Consider the following 19,841-nt stretch of genomic DNA (forward strand, 5'->3'; position numbering starts at 1 on the left):
TTTTCCAAATATTGGATATGAATCCCTTGCATATTATTTTGTAATTCAGATAACTACTCATAATGCTGCCTGAAACAACAAAAACTGCAAACAGCCAGTACAGCATTCCTTATCTGAGCACTCAGTAAAAACATGAAATACTCTCTGACTCTCCTACTGCAGGGCTACACTGATTTAATCTTAAATGCAGGAGTTTTTGCCTAAACTAGAACTCAAAACTTCTGCAAAAGAGCATAACTATAATGAACATCTTTGCAGATAAATGAGCAAAGAACTCAACAAATCAGCTCTCTACCCTGAAGCCCACTGCAGATGGTCAGTTTCCATGATACAGTATGGTACATGCTTGTTTTTAGCCAAAAGCACACAGAGCTTCTTAGTCTACAGATTGGACAAAGACAAACCTGAAGCCCCTGCTAATGACAGAGAACTCACTTGTTAACATGTCAAGCTGTTAATTGCTTGTGACTTGGCAGTATACCAGCTTTAATGAGGTCTCCTTGACAGCTAATTCAGGTGAACAGTAGGCTATGATGTGTAGTAGAAGGAATGTCACTGAGAAACCCATTGTGTTATGCTTTATTTTAGTATTTAATGTTTGCTCTAAGGAACATTGACTACCACAGTAGGAGGGGTAAAATAATATATTTATATTGCTTGTAAAATGGGTTATTAAAGCTAAAATGGGGTGAAAAGATGAAATAGCGACACCACACATATGGGTTTGTGACAGTTTAGTAACTTTTTAAGAACTGTAAAATAAGTTTCCCATTTGACATTTCACAAATGAATGGCACTCCAGAAATTTAGCACACCTCCAAAAAGTTGGGGTCTCACAAAAGACAGATTAGCTATAGAGTAGCCAAAATCAACAGTGCAGAGATATTCTCATTTTTAGCTCCTCATAATGGGTCAAGACAGCCCATTCACTGTCAATGGAAACTGAGTGTTGTCACTTAGTACATTCCACTGTGTGAGACAGGGACTGAAGGAGCCCAGCAAGACAACAGTACAGAGCTGGGGAAAGTTCTACTTTATGCAGCACCAGCTGGGTGAGAGCCTGATGGCAAAAGATTTTGAGCCAGGCTCAAAGCTGTTATCATTTTCATCGGTAGGACTGGTATTATGCCATTTTATTAAGTTTTAACACTTTCCTGGTCAACAAAGTAACCACTTAGATTGAGAATATGTGGTCAGTCTATCCAAGCAATGCCAATTTAGAATTTGTTCTGATGTTGGTGTTGCAGCCACAGATTATAGCTGCCTTTCCACTGTTGGAACCTAACGAGCAGCACACCCTGTGCTTCCCTGAACCATCACCCAGCATAAACTCACAGGTTGACACGGACCCACTTTGCTTTTCCACTGTATTTTTGGCTGCATTGGTCTCTGTTTAGAAGAGGGGGGGATTGTGGTCCTCTCACAAACATACAGCTGAGCAGAGAACATGAAGGATCACTTCATCACTCAGATATTAACGGAGACTGTATGAGCAATTAATCAGTAACATTTGAAATGCCAGCAATGGGTTTTCATGGTCAAGCAATCCCATTTTGAGGGTCAAACTATCATGGGAATATTGCTTTTAAGGCATTATGGGGAAACTGAGTTTCCCCTTGGTGGAAGTTTGCACTCTCTGAGTGCTGTCTAGTTAGCTAGTATTTGCTTGCTGACACACCAATCTAAGATAATGAACATGGTAAACACACCTTGTAATCATTAGCATGTTAGCACATGCACATTTTCGTATGGTAAAGTTAGCATGGTGCCTCACAGAGGTGCTAGCATAGGGCTGTAAACTCTACTGTTTTTAAGTCTTGTTTGATAAATGGCTGGACTGATTCATCAGTTATTTACAGTGTTTAGTCACTTAATTGTAGTTGCAGGTAGTCACTGTTTCAGCACAACTAAATTTATTAAAACAAGCTTGCAGTTAATAGGATTCATGACATTATATACTGCACACTCATAGGAGCGATATGGCAGTTCCTTTACTGGATTGACTCAACGTCCAGGGGGGAACTTTGACCTTTGACCTTTTTGTACTCATGTTCACAGATTTTGCCTTATGTCAACCTTTAAGTCTACTTATGCAGCACCATACACTGACAGTCTCCTGTCACATCTCCAATTCACTGTGAACGCTGCAGGCTGGATATCTGCTGACAGATTTCAGTCCGTTCAGGTCATTGGTGTCCTTCAGTAGCAGCTTGTTTTTATCCAGCAGCTGCCTGGAGGTTTGTGCTCTCTCCCCACTAATGAGTGCCACAGCCAATATTTGGATGGACATTTTATCAAGTTTGTAGACGAGCCTGTTGCTCTGCTTCCACTACTGGAGGGAGGATTCAGTTCCAGATAAACAGTTTTAGTCATAAATATATCTTTAAAGCAAAGCATACATTTGTGAACAGAAAATTCTGCTATTGCTCCTAGCATAACAATAACTAATGTGCTTTATATTCCTACCAGCAGTGAATACAGGAGAATAGGTGTCATTTAAAGCCTGATATCTGATTTTGGAGTATCTTTTCCCACCAGTGAATTATGTCAGCTCAAACTTAAATTTGAGTTTGGAATGGCATCTGCTTTGATGAACTACTTGTTTGCATCAACTCGCTCGGTGGTCTCACTAACTAGGTTATAGGGAGGTGACAGTGGTGCGGCAGGTAAAGCAGTCATCTCCCATCCGGAAGGTTGAAGGTTCAAATCTTGGTGCCTGCAGTCAAAGTGTCCTTGGGCAAAACACTGAACCCCCAAGTTGCTCTGATGGCAGCGTGTATGCACACAGCGGCCCGGGGCCCCTCGACTCCAAACAAAATTTCATTGTACGTGTCACAATAAAAAAAAAGCTTATAAATATTAATAAGCTGTAGTCTTTTAAAATGAGCAATAAAATGCATCATGAAGCCAATGGGAATGAAAACAAGGCAAATAGAACAGCACAGCTACATTTATTAAAACAACAGTTTTTATGACGTTATGATAAACTGACTGTATATCACATTTCCCATACAAGACAATGAAGACATACTATTTAAAAACACAATTAATATTGTAATAACTCAGAGCTCCCTGGAAATAAGCAGAGGATATGGAGGCACAGCAATCGTGGGACTGCAAGACACTTAACCTACAGCTTAGCTCAAGGACAGCAGGATGTGTATAAATGAGGCATTACTGTCTGAGCAGTTCTCTTTCTTTAGCCAGTGTGATGAACTGCTGTCGCTGCCACTTGCCTGCTTGTCAGAATGTAGGTGGAAGTGAGAAGATGGGTCCTTTAGTGTGTCCAGTCTGTGATAATCAGCCAAAAATGACCTCATGGACATAAAAATTTATTACATTTTAAAGGGGCTTTTATTAAGTGAGTGTTGGACAGCACCAATGCTTGAAAGTTAACTTCCACCCAACAGACTATGTTACTGATGCTAAAAGAGTATGAAATTAACTTTGCAGTGAGTTCCTCTGTAGCTCAGCACGTAACACATGGCCAAGGTTCGTTCACCAGATTTAGTTTACTTCCACCTTTCCACAGAATGAAATGATAGTGAAGTTGAGTTTCTTTTGCAGTTTTAACCCAAAGATATCCAATTTACTGTCCCAGTTGGAGCCATTCCCAGCCAACACTGGGCGAGAGATGAGGCACACCCTGCACAGGTCGCCAGTTTGTCACAGGGACGACACTGACAGACAGCCACCCACACTTTGGAGAAACTTAGAGTCACCAATCAATCAAACCCACATGCCTTTGGACTGTGTGAGTAAGCCAAAGTACTCAGACAAAACTGAAGTCTGCATAGAAACTCCACACAAAAGTCCTCAGTCGACCACAAGGTTTGAATCCAGAACCTTCCTGCACCAAAGACAACAGCGCTAACCACTGCCCCTCACATGTAGATGTCTCCAAGTCATAAATCTCACATGATTAAAAGAAATGTATTGAAGATTATAGTCACCTCTTAGCATATTGATATCAGTTGTTTATTTCAGAAGTAATACGATTTCTTGTGTATTTTGCTGTTCTGTTCTGTTCAGTAGAAAATAATTGAAATTTACCTAAAACCATGTTAAACTATGCAATATTCATCTACTCATTGAGACAAAGTAGAATTTGGGAAGTGGACATGCAACCACCAGGTATACAGCACATCAGTTGTGTAGGCAGTAAACATTTACAAAGGGATTTCTTAACATAATGGCATACATAAAAAGTATTCACCCCCTTGGATATTTTACCATTTTATTGATTTTATAAATCAATCATGGCCAATTTGGCTTTTCTGACAAAGAAAATTACAAAAAAAAAAAAAAACTCTTTGTCAAAGTGAAAACAGGTTTCTATAAAGTAATGTCAATTAAACAAAAATATGTCATGGGAAATAATTAACTGCAAAAATATTCACCCCCTTCAAGTCAGTATTTAGTCGATGCACCTTTGGCTGCAATCACAGCGCTGATTCTGTGTGGATAGGTCTCAGTCAGCCATGCACATCTGGACACTGCAATTTTACTCCAATTTTCTTTGCAACATTGCTCAAGCTCTGCCAGGTTGCATGGGGATTGGGCATGAACAACCCTTTTCAAGTCCTGCCACAACTTCTCTATTGGATTGAGGTCTGGGCTTTGACTCAGCTATTCCAGAACTTATCTGTTAATTCTAGGATATTTCCAAGAAAGACCTGCACTGTTTGATATTAATTATAAGGCAAATGGTGAAAGTGTACATCAAGTAACCCATTCAATAAAATAAAAAAGAAGTGGTGTAGTACTTTAATAGATGTTTTTCTTCTAAGAAATTCACAACTACCGATGTGCATTGTTTTGTTTGTTTTACTATATGTCACTTACCTACTGCATAGTTTACAAATTTGTTGTTTATATTTCCCAAAAACTATTAAGAAAAGAAGAACAATATTTTAAGACCAACAAAATGCACAGTAGAATACCTACCTTGTTCTACATATTTCTATTTACAGGCAATATGCAAAAACATAAATATCAGTTACCAGCGTGGAATATTATTTACAAAAAAAATATCACAGTTTTGAGTGGTCCATCAGCATGACCCCACAGCTAAGTTCAGGAAGAAAGCTTGATCCCCACAAGCCTCCTAATAACACCACTGAGTATTTAAAGCCTAAGAGTCACTGCTAACTAAACAGCAAACTTGTTCCGGATGATCTCTCCGCCCTCCACCTCGACCTGCTCATAAAGCCACTTCCTGTCGCAGCGGCACTCGACTCCACACTTGCGTGAGCTGCACTCAGGGCAGGGGTAGAAGCAGCCCATACAGTCCACATCCAGACAGTCACACATGTCCTTGCCGTTGGAGAGCAGTCGACCTTTGCTGTCATACACTCTGCTTTTAGCTCCAACAGCCTGCCTGCATGATCAAAAGGAAAGAACCGATATCAGTGCGCTCTGTTCATTTTGATGCCAACAATTTAATTTGGTTTTCTTGAGGCTTTTTCCCCTCAGTGGTTCTTCAATTACTTTTATTTATGTCTGACACTGTGACAATAAATTAGATCCAAGTTGAACATAAATCATCGCTCCATCAGCGCTGTCACCGTTCCCCACGGTCTGGCCATGACAATTAACATTGTGAAGTCTTCAGTCAGTAAGGAGAGGGACAATCCTGGGGACAGTTCTTTGGCTTCATTATAAAACAACAGATCTAGTTTCACATTTGAATAATCTAATTAAATGACCCATGGGGGCTTGTCTAGCCATTTCCAGGTTCCACACCCAGTCCACACTATAACTGGCCAGCTATGTGTAAGTGAGACAGGAGACAGGGCTTGACTATCACTCTCTAGCTTTTATATACTGCTCAAAAAAATAAAGGGAACACAAAAATAAGACATTCAACTATGTTGTGTTCCCTTTATTTTTTTGAGCAGTGTAGTATAACATTATGAATGCCTTCCAGGAAAGACTGTCTGAAAATGTGCAGGCTTTTCAGATCACCTTTGAGCATGGCTGTTCACAACAACTAAATACACTTTTGATTTCTGATGTTGTCCAACAAAAAATCTTAAAAAATACTTCTCAATAAGCATAAACTATTTTATTGGTTGCTGTGATCCTGAACAAACAAGTAGGAAAATATTTTAGAACATCTAATTTTCTTCCCCCAGAATCCTATGACAGGAAAAATGTTGCCCGGTCGCCAGCACAGTGAAAAACACTTAGTAAAACTTGGTGAAAAATGCTCAGTGTTTCAAAGGACACATTCACATCATTAAATTATTATTATATACTTCTATCATCAAGTCAAAGAAACACCCATATAGTCCCTCACCTGTCAGACAGCTTTCCACCTCGGCCTCCACGTCCACCCTGTGGCAACACAGTTGAGAACATTTTAGACTAAAGTAAAATAACAGCTTTGTTTCAAATAAACCAGTTTAACCAGTGGATGTTGATGTCATATTGTAGCTCTGACTGTGCTAGTGATGAACCTGTCAAAATAATAAAAATAACCTATCATTATTAAAATTAAATAATTAGGCTCCATTTGATATGACTTTAAAACTTTCAATAATCACAGCAATCTGATAATTTCTATATTTCTATTAGCATTTCTACTGAAAATACAACTGAAGTTCATGTTTAAAGCTTTACCTTCTTAATCTGTAAAATCAGGTTGTGCTTCTTACTGTTCTCACTGTGCTAGAGTCCAGCTTGCTGCTGCATCTCCAAAGTCAACTATCCAGAGTTAAGCCCCTCTCAGACATGGGACCCAGGAATGTGCAGGCTTCATGTAGCCACGTAGCAGTTGCTTTTTTGGTGTTCAGACATACATGTGTGAAATTCCCAGCAAGGCTTTGTTCAAACATAGCCATAGCCATTCTGTGACAGCTCACATTGTTAAACTGAATCTTCTCTGTACCCATTCAAAATAAACTTTGTACTTTGTACTATCTTTATGCCCAAATTACACTGCCTGCCTGAAACACATGCCCTCTAGACAAAGAGAGACAGAGAGAGCAGTGATGGTCAAGCTATTTTCAGAGTGAACAAAGAGAGGGAGCAGTGTTAAGGAGAACAAAGCAGACAAGACAAAACAGAGAAAACACTGAACGGTGTGCTGTAGAACTCATCATCTTGACTGTGCCCTTACCAGCAATATGACCGCTTCAGTTTAGGCATGTAGCCGGTTAGAACATAGCTGGCTTTTGACAAGGTCCAAACAGGCAAAACCGTCAGTAATACCTTGCTGGCTATGTGACCATTTCATCCTCAGTTTGTGTTTTTGTAACAATCATGACACTAGTTAAGAATCAAAGGCATTTTTGTATGCCTTTTTTGTATGTTTTAGACCATTTCCTACTTAAAACTTGAGGTATCTTTCAAAAACAGTTGTCTGTGATGTAGTTGCAATTTAAAGTAAATGAGCCATCACTATCATACACTGGTATGACACTTTCTAACAATAAACCAAGCATTATCTACCCACAGCACAGACAACAGTAACAGAGCACTCACCCTCATTCCTCCTCTTTTGTCTTTGCGTAGATTGGCAGCCTCTCTCACTCTGTCTCTGTCTGCTGGTGTTCGGTGTTCCCATTTGATTTGCCACATTTGTCTCCTTTGGTATCACCCCTCTTTTACGGAGTTCAATCTGTGGAATTTTCATAGTATTCACTCAGGATAAAACAGGATGACTTGTACTGAAAACAAACTTGAATTATAGTCTGAAGAATAGTCTATATAATGTTGTCAGCCTGCACCTTCGATGAATCCTGTCCCTGAGCGAATATGGTGGGGACGGCATCTTCCCTCAGAAACTGTTTGCCGTTGTAGTCCCTGAAGCAGTCGGTCCTGAAATGCTCCGAACAGAGGCAGGTGTTGGCAGTTGGGATGAAATTTTTCATTCCTAGGCTGTGCACCCATTTGCTAGCAAGTTGAGGCTTGCTCAGTGGGAAACTAGCGCACAGGAGGGTGGATGAAAGATGATAACAAATAAGTCTTTTTTTTATTTAATTTTATTTTTTACAGTAGTAAGATGCTGTATATTTTTATCAAGACATTACCATCAAAAACAAGTTAAAGAGCTGAATGTACAAGTGCAGTTTTGTTGCTGATTTATTGTGTCACCTCCTTCTTGCCTCTAAGATCTTTGTTAGTAAATTCTGCCATCTTTGCAATAACTTATGTGCAATAAGTATTTTCCCCCATTGTCACTTGATACACTTTATCTGACTGGAACTAAACTATGGGAAAGCCTGCTACTCACTAGTGATGGCCGACTGACACCGATGCTCCGATACAAGCTCCAAACTCCAAACTTGAACTGCTACATCAATAAAAATCTTTACATCTCCATCCAACGTGCATAATCACACCCTGCCGTAGTTACACAAGCGCACCCTACCATCTTAGCACATCCTGTTTCCACAAGCGCACCTTCCCCCAACTACTACACTACACACGTTTATAGAATCAACAGACCGACTAATCAATCAGTCTTTACATCATTCACACAAACCCTAGTTACACTCATCACATTATTAAAACATTGTTTTGCTGTCTCCTATTTCACCACTAGATGTCACTGAAACAAAGCTTTGAATGAATGAACCTATTTTTGAGACAATTAATGAAGTGGTTCAATACTGGTTCATTGCTTCATTTGCACATCACTAGTACAAACAGTGTAAATTTCTAGGTTTAACAGATTTTTACACAAGGATATTTGCATCTTTCAGGTCTTTAAAGCACAATAGATGGTGAGTGTAAATTGGGCTTAATACCAGTTCAGAACATTTAGCTTCACAAATATGTAGGCAAATTCCACCATCATCAAAGTTTATTTTTACATTGCTGGTATAGAAATTAATATCTTCAGTGGGTTGCAATGGTGTCTGCATGTAGTATTTTAATCTAATGTAGAGTAAACATAAGCATTTACTTCATGGGAGTGGTTAATTCTGCTGTTGTGGAGCCAGTTCGTTTTATATTGAAAGAGAAGACTAATAAGAGAATATATATTTCTCAATATGAAATTTATTATGCATTAACGTATCAAAATTAACATGTGCACATGGAGCCTATCTGTTTAGGATAAACAAGAAAGACTAAACAGGAAAAGACTAAACAGGAAGACTAATCAGACAGACTAAACAGAAAGACTAATCAGACAGACTAAACAGAAAGACTGACTTCAACTTAGTGGGTAACAATATTTGTATGAAAAGGTACTACTATCTAATTGGTCCAAAACAGTTGGGGAGGAGCCGTGGTTTAGACTTAACTCTCCCGTTATTGATCCTTCAGTCTGGGTAACTGTCAAACTTTTCCTGTGTAACGAAATTCCTTCTGGGGCACCCAATGGTGCATTTTTATTAAACCAGAGTTTAAATGTCTGCACCCAAGGGTCTTGAACATCAACAACACTAGTCACTTAAACAAAAAAGTGCCTCTAGACCAAGCTCGGGCTACACTTGAGCAGTGGAAGGAATTGGCATTTGGCCTGTTGTTATCTGTGCATACCAGCTACCTCAGCGCCTGCTGAGCAACTTTTGTCTGCTTTTTCTGCTCTAGCTGATTTTTGGTTGGTTGGTTTGTTTGTGTTTCTGTGGGCTTCCTGGAAAACTGTCATCTCTACTTCAAACAGGTGTAACAAAGTCAAAAATGCCAAAGGAATTATCCTAATAAGAAAAGAAAAGCCAATAAATGAAAAGTAAACATACAATTTCAAAATGTTGTCATGATAAAATGCTGAATGAAAAACTGACACAGAAAGGTTGAGTCTCCCTCAGACATAACAGCAGACTGTACAGATCCTCAGAGAAATAAATCAATAAATGCCAGTATTTAATTAACATAAAACTGCCTAGAATAAAATATGTCAACCTGTCAATGAGTCGTCCCCCTAATGAGTGTTCTGAGATTAACATCATACATTTTTGCTCAAAATGTCCTAGAAAAGAAACAGACTCAAAGTTGACATGAAAGAATAATAATGAAATGACACACCGTCCTGTACGTCTACTGTAGGAATTATTTTGTTTCCACTGATCAGTCTGACAACTGGTCAAACTAATTGGACACAGCTGTCAAACGTTTGCCTCACATGCAGGGATCACTCATTATTATAACGTTTATTAGCTATAGACAGACCCAGTATTATTAGCCATGTACCTGGCAGCAGCAATAAACAACAATGATCATGTCGCGCTCACAATGTAAACATAAACTGTAATGATAACACGCCACCGTATTTATAATGTTGGTTCAACTACCTCTTCCCTAATGACCCTCCATACAAGACGATGAACGCCATTTGCCAGCTGTTAGGTCAGCCAGAGGATCACCTCTTAAATGCTGGAACAAAGACTTCAGATTATTTCTTAAAAAAAGGGTACTACAACAATCCAAGATGGAGACTAAAGACCAAAGATGAAATTAGGTTTGCAGGTAATAATGAGGATGTCTATTACTCAGTCGCAGAGTGCACCTGTCACCTCAATTTGGACGGCATTGTAAAGGGCCAGCCAGCGACAACAGACGTTCTTGAATATGAAGACAGGATGGAATTTTTACATTCCCTAAAAGGATTGCTGCATGTTGATGGTGAGCAGAGACTCACTCCCAGCCAAGCCCTGCAGCATAATTTCATTACAATGGCTCACCTGAAAGGTCACAGCAACACATCTTATGCAAAGAATGCCCATAAGTTAAGTTAAGTTAATGGTTGTCTGCACCAGCCTAAATGAATCAGGTGAAGCAGCTGCTTGTCTGAGCAAGTCCAAACAAGATGGTGTGTTCACTGAGAAAAGCTGGACTTCTGAAGAAATCATGGAAGACTACATGGATGCATACATTTCTTATATGCATGAACTTTCAGCCTGGAATGCCCTGCAGTGTGACAGTGAGGACAACTGGGTTGCTGAAGCAGTCTTTCAAGACGACACCCCTCTTCATCATGGTGAGGTTGAAATGGAGGGTGATTCACTCTTTGCTGCGTTCGATGTAGGAAACCCAACTGCTCAAGAAATCGACTACCTGCAGCTATATACTTGTTATATGGATGAAGCTGCAGCCTGGACTAACTTGAACAGTTATTCAATCCCTGTTGTGTTCAGCGAGGACAGCTGGGCGGCTCAAGAAATCTTGCAAGACTTCAAGCCTCATTGTAAGCATGAAGCTTTAGCTTGTACTGAAAGGGAGAGTGACTTAATCTCTTATATGTTCGCTCAGGACAACTGGGCAGCTCAAAAACACTTACAAGACTGCAAGCCTTTCTTTGTATAAAGGTTTGTTCGTTGAGAAAAACTGCGTGGGTTTTCCCCGGGTGCTCCGGTTTCCTCCCACAGTCCAAAAACATGCATCTTAGGTTGATTGGCGACTCTAAATTGCCCCTAAATTAATCAATTAAGCAAATCTAATAAAGCTTTAATGATCAGACAGTCAAATTCTTTATTTTATTGCTGTTTTTCCAATATAAATCATTTTACAAGGACAGGACAGAATGCAAGAATTACAGGTTATACATGATCTAATATTGTATTAAAGTACAGTGTGCAAATGAATAACAGGTCAAGGTCAAAGGTCAAAGTATTTATTTGTCATATGCAGTTAGGAAACGTGTTTTTTTATAGAATGAAATTCTTACTTTGCCGTCCACATGAATGCCACACAAAACAACTGAAAATAAAGTGAAATAGTGAAAAAGTAGATGAGCAATAACACATCTAAATAGGCAGTAAGAAGCAAATAAAAATACAACAAGAACATTATATAATGTAGAGGGAATATATGTATGCTATGTGGGAGCCGTGAAGTGCAAATAATCAGCAGTGAGTGTGCAATTATGCATGTGCAAAATGAGTATGCAAACAGTACAGATGGAATTACATGAGGTAGATCCTGAGTCAGCTGTTTAGGAGTCTCATGGCAGTCGGAAAGAAAGAGTTTTTCAGTCTAGAGGTCCTGCATTTCACACTTCTGAGCCTCCGACCGGTAGGGATATGAACGGTCCCTGCTGGTGGTGGGTGGGGTTCTTGAGGATGGAGGCAGTTTTCCTACGCACCCTGTGGTGGTAAATGCTCTGCAGAGAGGGCAGTGGAGTCCTAATGATTTTCTCTGCAGTCTTTACCACTCTCTGCAGGTGCTTGTGGTCCATAGCAGTTGTGCTACCAGTGATGCAGCTGGTCAAGATGCTCTCGACGGTGCAGTTGTAGAAGTTGCAAAGGACCCTAGGCATACCAAACCTCCTCAGCCTCCTCAGGAAGCTGCTGTTGGGCCTTCTTGACCAGCTGTGTGGTGTTAAGTGTCCAGGTGAGGTCCTCACTAATGTGGACGCCCAGATATTTGAAGCTGTTCACCCTCTCCACGTCGAGCCCCCGGATGAACAGTGGCCGATGAGTTCTCCTCTCCTTCCTCGTGTCCACTATCATCTCCTTCGTCTTGTCCGTGACAGAGCAGTATTCTGTGAGTATGTGAGAATTAACAGATCACTTCAGTATTACAGGTAACAAAAGTGTATTGCATTGGTCCTGGGAGGAGAGATGAGAAGGGGTGAGGTGTGTGTAGTGGTATAGAAGAAGACAGTGGGGGGTCATCGGGGGACAGAGTTCAGTAAGGAGACAGCTGTGGGGAAGAAGCTGTCTGAGTCTACTCTTTTTGGTCTGGAGGCTCCTGAAGCACCTCCCAGAAGGTAAGAGGTCAAATATTGTATGTATGTGAACCTGCCACATGGCCCTCGAAATGAGCTACAACCGAACTATGTGCATGCACATGTGCACATCATAGCTGCACTCTGGTACTTTAATAAATTACACTACACCTGGGTTTTAGAGTCACTCTTTCTCTCACTTTATATGTCAGCAGCTAGATAGCTAAAACACAGATAACCAACTAACTGTATCACAACAAATCAACAACTACCTACCTAGCTGTATCACAATAGATCAGCAGCTGGGTTAGTTATAAATCAATAGGTCATTATCATTATTATTACTATTATTATCAAAAATAGCATAAACAGATATCACAGGGCAGTTTAAAAAACTGGCAAGCCAGAAAGACATTCCCTCAGTTTGTCAAAAGACTAACCAGCATCCACCAACAGTTGGTTAGAAGGCCTTGGTCACTGTCTGCATTATCTTAGTGGCACTCCACGTGCAGCTAAATTCCACAGCAGACTTGATGTGTCCATTTTCAAATAGCCAGGTTTTAGTCGCACGCCTTGGAACAAGTGTAGATGTATGGTCTAGCAGGAGAACCACCTCTTTTATGAAAGACTAAACTGCAGAAACCTTAGAAAAAAATGAACGGAGTTAGTGTAAACACACAGCACTTTCCATACTGTATGCGCACTTATACTGTTTATATACAGGCAAATGTGTAAACATTGCAAAGATTCTTTACTTATTTCAAAGTAAGTCAGCCTTTTTATCTGGCTTGTACACTTAGGCTCCTGTATAGCTTTACAGTCATTCAACTGGAATTACATAGTAAATATTATTTTACAGTGTCGAAGTTATCAATTCCTATAATACAGGCTAAATGCAGAGGTGGTCAAGTAACTATGTACAATTACTCAAGTACTATACTTAAGTGCACAAAATTTAACTGCACTAGATTTTAGAGCCAAATATTTGTCTGATAACACTTGTTAATTTTCATCATCAGAATAATAAAACAAAACAGAACAATCCAAGCTTCATCTTTACCAGCTGAAACATTAAATGTGATGTACACAATAATGCATCATAATACAATAATATTATATGCATTGATGTGAACTGTGCCATTCTGCATAGAGTAGTTTTGTAATTTAAGTATATTTGTGATGCCAGCACTTTAACTTATGTAACGTTTTGAATGCAGAACTTTTAATTTTAATAAACACTGTGGTGTTGCTACTTTCAGTAATAAACAAACTGAGTGCTGTTTCCACCACTGATCCACCACCACTCCCATTAGTTACATGCAGAACCTTAGCTTTGCAATATTTTTATGCTGTCATACTGCTTAGGTTAACGGTTCTTTTTCTTTATCACCTATTTGCTTGTAATAGTCGAAAATTTTGTTAATATCTGGGATTATGGTAGTTTATTGTGTGATATTCCCTTTCAGAATGGAGACTTGGTTTACTGAACAGACAGAAACATAGAAAAGTAAGAGAAATAGCAATAACAGTTTATTATGACAGTTTATTTTATATCACTGGGATATGTTCAGAGAAGTAAGAATAATGAAACAAAATCCAATGGTAAAATAATTACCATTTAGGGTTGAAAATTAAAGAACATTTACTTTTAAAGTAAAAAAAATCCATTGCTCTTGTACTCTTTTCACATCTGTTTGGTTTTACAGTAAAGTCAAAGTGGATATGACTGAACAACGCCCTCTACAGACGTTATGCCACCTTTAAGGTGGACCGGAAAATTTCAATTTTGAAGCAGTGAATGCAAAATTCAGCGTCGTCGTGAAACATAGCCACTTGATTTGGGAAACTTTCCAGCAAGAGCACTGGACATCAGACTCTCCGCTCTCCTTGTTCTTTATTGTCTGCTTACTCTGAGATAAGCTTCCTGCTACGCCAGCCGCAGTCTGAGCTACCCGGGGCGGCAGAATCACATGATACAACTACGCTGACTAGCAAGATAACACGCTAGCTTTGGTTGTCAAAGCCGCTGTCAGCAGCCACGGACGGGCGGAGTAGCCCACTTCAGCTAATAAGTAGTTGAAAACTCGCGACATATCTGGTAACGTAACTCAGCCACTTTTTTTCTTTTGTTATCTCTAAACACTTGCATGTAACCTAGTATCTGTAACATGACGTTAGCTAAGCTAGCTAAGTTGAACTTGTTAAATGGGAGTTTCTTTCGAGTGAGTAGATATTAGGCTAACGTTATCGATATTGGCCTTGTTTGGATTCACCATGAAGCTACTCTCACCGAAACATACCTTTGCCGATTTGTTATGAGCAGTGTTTCAAGGCTAGTGAATTAACGATCGATGCATTCAGATACAATTTTAACTATCTCATACAAGCCGAGTTTGTAGTTAGCTAGCTGTTTGGCTACCAGTTAGCTAGTTTTGCGTGAATACTGGTTAGCTAAGAAACTTGACCAATGTTAGGATGTCTTTGGGTAAAACAACCACAGAATTTCCATAGACTTTATAACTATCATAAGCAGATATCAGTGGTGTCAACATGAAACTTGTCAAATATGTTTTAAGTTGGGACTGCACACTGCTAACACTGTTGATAAATAAAGCTGAGAGCACTAACTGTCATTGGACAACTAATTACTGTCTAACTCCTGAGGCTAACTGTAAATGAAATTATATAGCTGGCAATACAAAAATCAGCCAGGGTGTGACAGTTTGGGTTAATAACCTTTCCTTTGTTAAGTATACTTATTTGTAGTACGAGCCCATGTGTACGACATGGCCCAGTTATTTTACATGGCATCTGTTGCACCTGCTGTCATTGCTGGGTGATTTACTAGTAATTTTTATTAGTATAAAGACCGCACATAACTCCCAGCAAAGCTTCACAAAAGTTACCCTGAGCAGAGGTCTCTAGTCAGAAGAAGTGGAAACATCTGGGACATTCAAAGGCCATTAAAGAGCCCATGGCATGCTCATTTCTAGCCATTTAATGTTTAATCTTGGGTACCTCTAGATTAGCTTTGCACTATCGTAACTTCAAACAGTCTTAAGTATTTCAGAACAATACAACCTGATATCATATGGAGCGCTTCCACATGAATATGAGAGGATAGTTTGAGCATGCACAACTCCTGTTGCCAGTTAGGAAGCCATGACAATGCATGAAAACAAGCAAACAAACAAAAAATGGCATAAGCTACGTTTTCCTTAGTGACAATACCTCAAATCCTACCTGCCAGAATATGAAAGTGGGCAACATGGCAAACTGCAACAGCATTAATTAATTTGATTTTCTCCTCCATAGACAGGTAAACAACAGTATATGTACAGATGAAAAGAGATCTGTAACACTGTAAACAAAGCGGGTAATTGAGAAACCCCATATTAACTGGCAAAATGCAGATAGTAGTAACTTCTCCAGCCTTACAACAATTCTCTCTACAGAAACAACGCATTAATAGACATGCAGCAAGTGTGTGTGTTTTTTTTTTTATTTTTTAACTTATTGTTGCATTCCACCAAATAATAAAGTAGTTGGTGAATTCAACCAGCGATCACCGCATCTTCCCCTACAAATCCCTCACATTACAGGCAACCACATACATTTCAAGCAGGTAGCATTACACTGACAATAACATCATTAACCCGCTACATATCATGTGCGGCAGAAACACTGGCCTCAAGCAGTCAAAACAAACAGGTACTGTGCTCCGGGGGAATCCAGTGTTGAACTGATCATTCATTGCCATGGGGGCCTTCACAGGCTGGCTGATTATAGGTTAGACCCTGTCAGGTAAAACAGCAAGTCTCTGTACATGAATGTTCCTGGATATGCAGTATGTCAGGCCCTGTATTTTTGTCCACATCCTCTGATCACAATGCAGGCAGCAGGATGTAAAATATATCCACAAAAAACCGCGTGCAGTCAAAAACCCCTGCTTTTAATATCGTACTGGAGGATGTCAGGCAAGCTCGCATGAATGTGCAACTGCCTGGAGTATATGACCATTCAAGGAAATCCATGAACTATTGCTTAAGACTTTATATAGGGAAAAAAGTCTCATCAACGAGAGTTCAAGAGACTTATAGAAACTGCGTTGATTCTGCATAGAAGCACAGCAGCATAGGTACACCTCAATTTTTGAGCTTTTAGTCACATTTAAGATGACAATTCACTGTTGTAACATTCTAGATGAGTCAGAAAACACAGAAAAGTATGCCATTGGCACTTTAAGCACAGAATGTACTACTTCTTCCATCGGTGTGTTTAAGCATAAAGCATAAGCATAAACTTTATTACCAAGTATTATCAGAAATAACTGGAATTTGTTTGTGGGAACCTTGATTCATTTTGCATCCAGAGACTCCTGAAAGCACTGACTCTTTGCTTTCACACCAACTTGTTGCTGAGTGTTTTAGTCCATTTCTGCTTCACTGGAGAGAGTTACATCCGTTGGTACAATGAGACTTTGACAAAGGGACATTTCCCACTCATTCATGCTGACATTATTTGTACACTGATGTTTAGTTTACTGACACGGAGACATTTCTGATCACAGCGTTCTCACAGTCACCACCCACATGGTTGCTGACAGTGACAGTTTTGTTAGTTTTCAGCACAGTGTTGCAACTATGTATTTATCTGTCAGTCTTAACAGCTATGTTCCTGATTGATTGGTAATTTGAAAAATGACCATTATAATTACCTGCTACAATTTACCAGTGCCCAAGTGTACATATGGAAATTTCTTATTTGGTTCAACCACTAGTCCAAAGCCCTAAGGTAGCCTTTTCAGCACAATCACAGAAGGTTAAGAAAGCCAGCAAATATTCTCATTTGGAGCCTGGAACCTATAAATGTTTAGCATTTTGCTTTGAGAAATAACTAAAAGAGAAATCGATTACCTATTAATTGAGGAACTAGTGCTTAAGCTCAAGTCAGTATTTATATTTACACCTGCTTGTCTAATTTGAGGTGTCAGCAAGAAACGATTTATCATCAGCAAACTAATATTTGACTGTTTGCCATGTGTAAGATAAGACCTGGTCTTGTCTTTTAAGTTAGATGCTAACCATCTAGTATTGACTTAGGAGTTATAATCAGCTAGAGAAATGTATAATGACTAAACCAGGTCCATTATAAGCGTTTCAGCTTTTTGTAACATACTGTGTATGTACATTATATTCTGTACAGTGCATGTCAATGATGATTATATAAGTAATAACATGGATGAAGGAGGTGTTAAATGTGTTGGCTTTATTTGATGCTTTATTGACTTTGTTGGTACTTTCACTTAATTTCCAGCTAAACACGCACCTGGACAAAGGTGATTGACTGATAAGGTGCAGGGGGACATTGGACTTGAACAGAGATCAGGGTGGGGATGACATGAGGTCATAGGCAGAGTAGAAATGCTTTACAACCAAAGAATGTAAATTAACCCAATGGAAGTTAAAACCTTTGATAACCAAATATTTTGTCTGTAAAACAAATTTTAGTGCTTGTTTTTATTACTTTAGACTGAACAGAAATCACAAGTTTAGACTTATAATATGCAGTTCTGATGTTTGATCTATTGATTTTTGGTTTCTCCGCATGTGACTATTAGACCTCTTCTGAATTTTCTTTAGTTATATATATATCTACTGCCTTCAGACTAGATATAATTGTGTTTTTGTAAATTTTATTTTTATGTTTCTGAGAAAGGCTTTAAGGTGGTGACATATAGGGATTTTGCACATAGGGATCTCAGGCAGTTGATGTCTGTACTGGTTACATTTTAAAAGAACTGGAGAAAAGATTGGATCATCCTTGGGAGTCAGTGTGGGTTGTGACAGTACAACGGGCTGCTTAAATACCCAAAGGTGGAATCACTGCAGCACCACAGCCCTTTAGGGCTTAAGAGTGATTCAAATGACCGATAGTAACCTCTTGTGTTCCCTCCTTCCTCCGCCCTCCTCCTCCCTTCCCCCTTTTCTGTTTTCCCTGTTGTCTCCCGTAGGGCATTGTAGAAAGCGACTTATCTTCTTTCCTGCTCACTCTCTTCAAGATATTGAATCATTCAGCTTCCATCCAAAAAGTCACAAGGATTTTGGCATCCTAGAGGCTCACCAGGCAAGCAAGTCCTCCATCATTGCAGAGACACTGACGGGCTGAGGTTGTGGACTCACATGGGCAAGATGGATAGGCGATAAATAAGACATCAACTTCAGAGGTAAGGTTAGTCAAGGCTATGCTTGTCACAGAGTCACTGGCTCAGATTGAGTTGAGCTAAGTCTGAGTGGAACAGGTGACAAAGCAGTGCTTGCCTCACCCTCATTAACTTCACAAGCAAGGCCCTTATCCCCAACAGCTCCAGTGGAGCTGCTCAGTGGCCACAGGTCAGTCTGGTTGTACTGGTTAGCTTCCAGGTATGAATGTGTCCATGAAAACGAGAGGTGGCCTCTCAGTGGACCTGCCCTGAATAAATAAAACAAAGATAAATGTGCTTGGTGTCATGTTTTTGGCCAGTAGTTTTTTATGTATGCTTCCATTTTTACCAATGCTACCAAGGAAAAAATGTTTTATAATTGTAGTGATTTCAGGTGTTGTTTTATTGTATTTTATTTTTTTATGTTAGTTTCTGGTGAACATAGTCTGACCAGATTTATGTAGCTCGAAGCATTCACTTATAGTGAGTCATTATTTCATTTACTTTGACTGTATTGCTCATTGAAAGCTTGACCAACAATAAACTGCACAGAGGTCCATTACAGTGTAGTGTAGGTCTTGAGTAATGTCAGTGGTAACATTTTGTTTAGGGTGGTGGTGTATTTATTGCAGGGCCTGACTATAAGTTTTAATTTTCAATATTGCTGCCAGGCTGGCTGATTACTGAGTCATTACTACCCTCAACCCTGAACAGATCTATGGTTTGTTGGAAGTCACATTATACCCAATTTTATCTGTAGTTGCCAAAAACAAGGTAAGTCAGGAAATGACTTTTTAGTTTTGAGAATGTCAAATGGTTTTGTAACAGTTACCAGGTTGTTTCACATGCTTTTCATACATAACCACACAGACACACAGACACACACACACACACACACACACATATATATGCACACATGCACACACAGAGTCAATGATCCAAGTGCAGTGCTTGGAGAATACAGGGCAAAATGAGAAAAAATGGGGCTCTGTAGAAATGCTGGAGATTCTCTTTCCC

At 39.5% G+C, this 19,841-nt stretch overlaps 2 protein-coding genes across 2 annotated transcripts in view; one reads left to right on the forward strand and one right to left on the reverse strand.

Moving 5' to 3' along the window:
- Positions 1 to 4,753: 4,753 nt before the first annotated feature.
- arl14ep (ADP-ribosylation factor-like 14 effector protein) lies at positions 4,754 to 7,976 on the reverse strand (the record flags this gene model as incomplete). Its single annotated transcript, XM_020608823.1, is given in 5 exon segments — positions 4,754 to 5,380; positions 6,302 to 6,339; positions 7,489 to 7,555; positions 7,557 to 7,624; positions 7,734 to 7,976. Coding segments are annotated over 5 exon segments (645 nt in total), but the record flags the coding sequence as incomplete, so codon positions are not given.
- Positions 7,977 to 14,371: 6,395 nt separating this feature from the next.
- nr1h3 (nuclear receptor subfamily 1, group H, member 3) overlaps positions 14,372 to 19,841 on the forward strand; it is a 15,827-nt gene continuing 10,357 nt past the window's right edge. The window contains exons 1-2 of the mRNA XM_020608816.1: positions 14,372 to 14,720; positions 18,636 to 18,848. The gene's annotated coding sequence lies outside the window, so the exon portion shown is untranslated. The remainder of the gene's footprint in view (positions 14,721 to 18,635; positions 18,849 to 19,841) is intronic.

Source organism: Monopterus albus, unplaced genomic scaffold (assembly GCF_001952655.1).
Source record: "Monopterus albus unplaced genomic scaffold, M_albus_1.0 scaffold95.1, whole genome shotgun sequence".
NCBI lineage: Eukaryota > Metazoa > Chordata > Actinopteri > Synbranchiformes > Synbranchidae > Monopterus > Monopterus albus.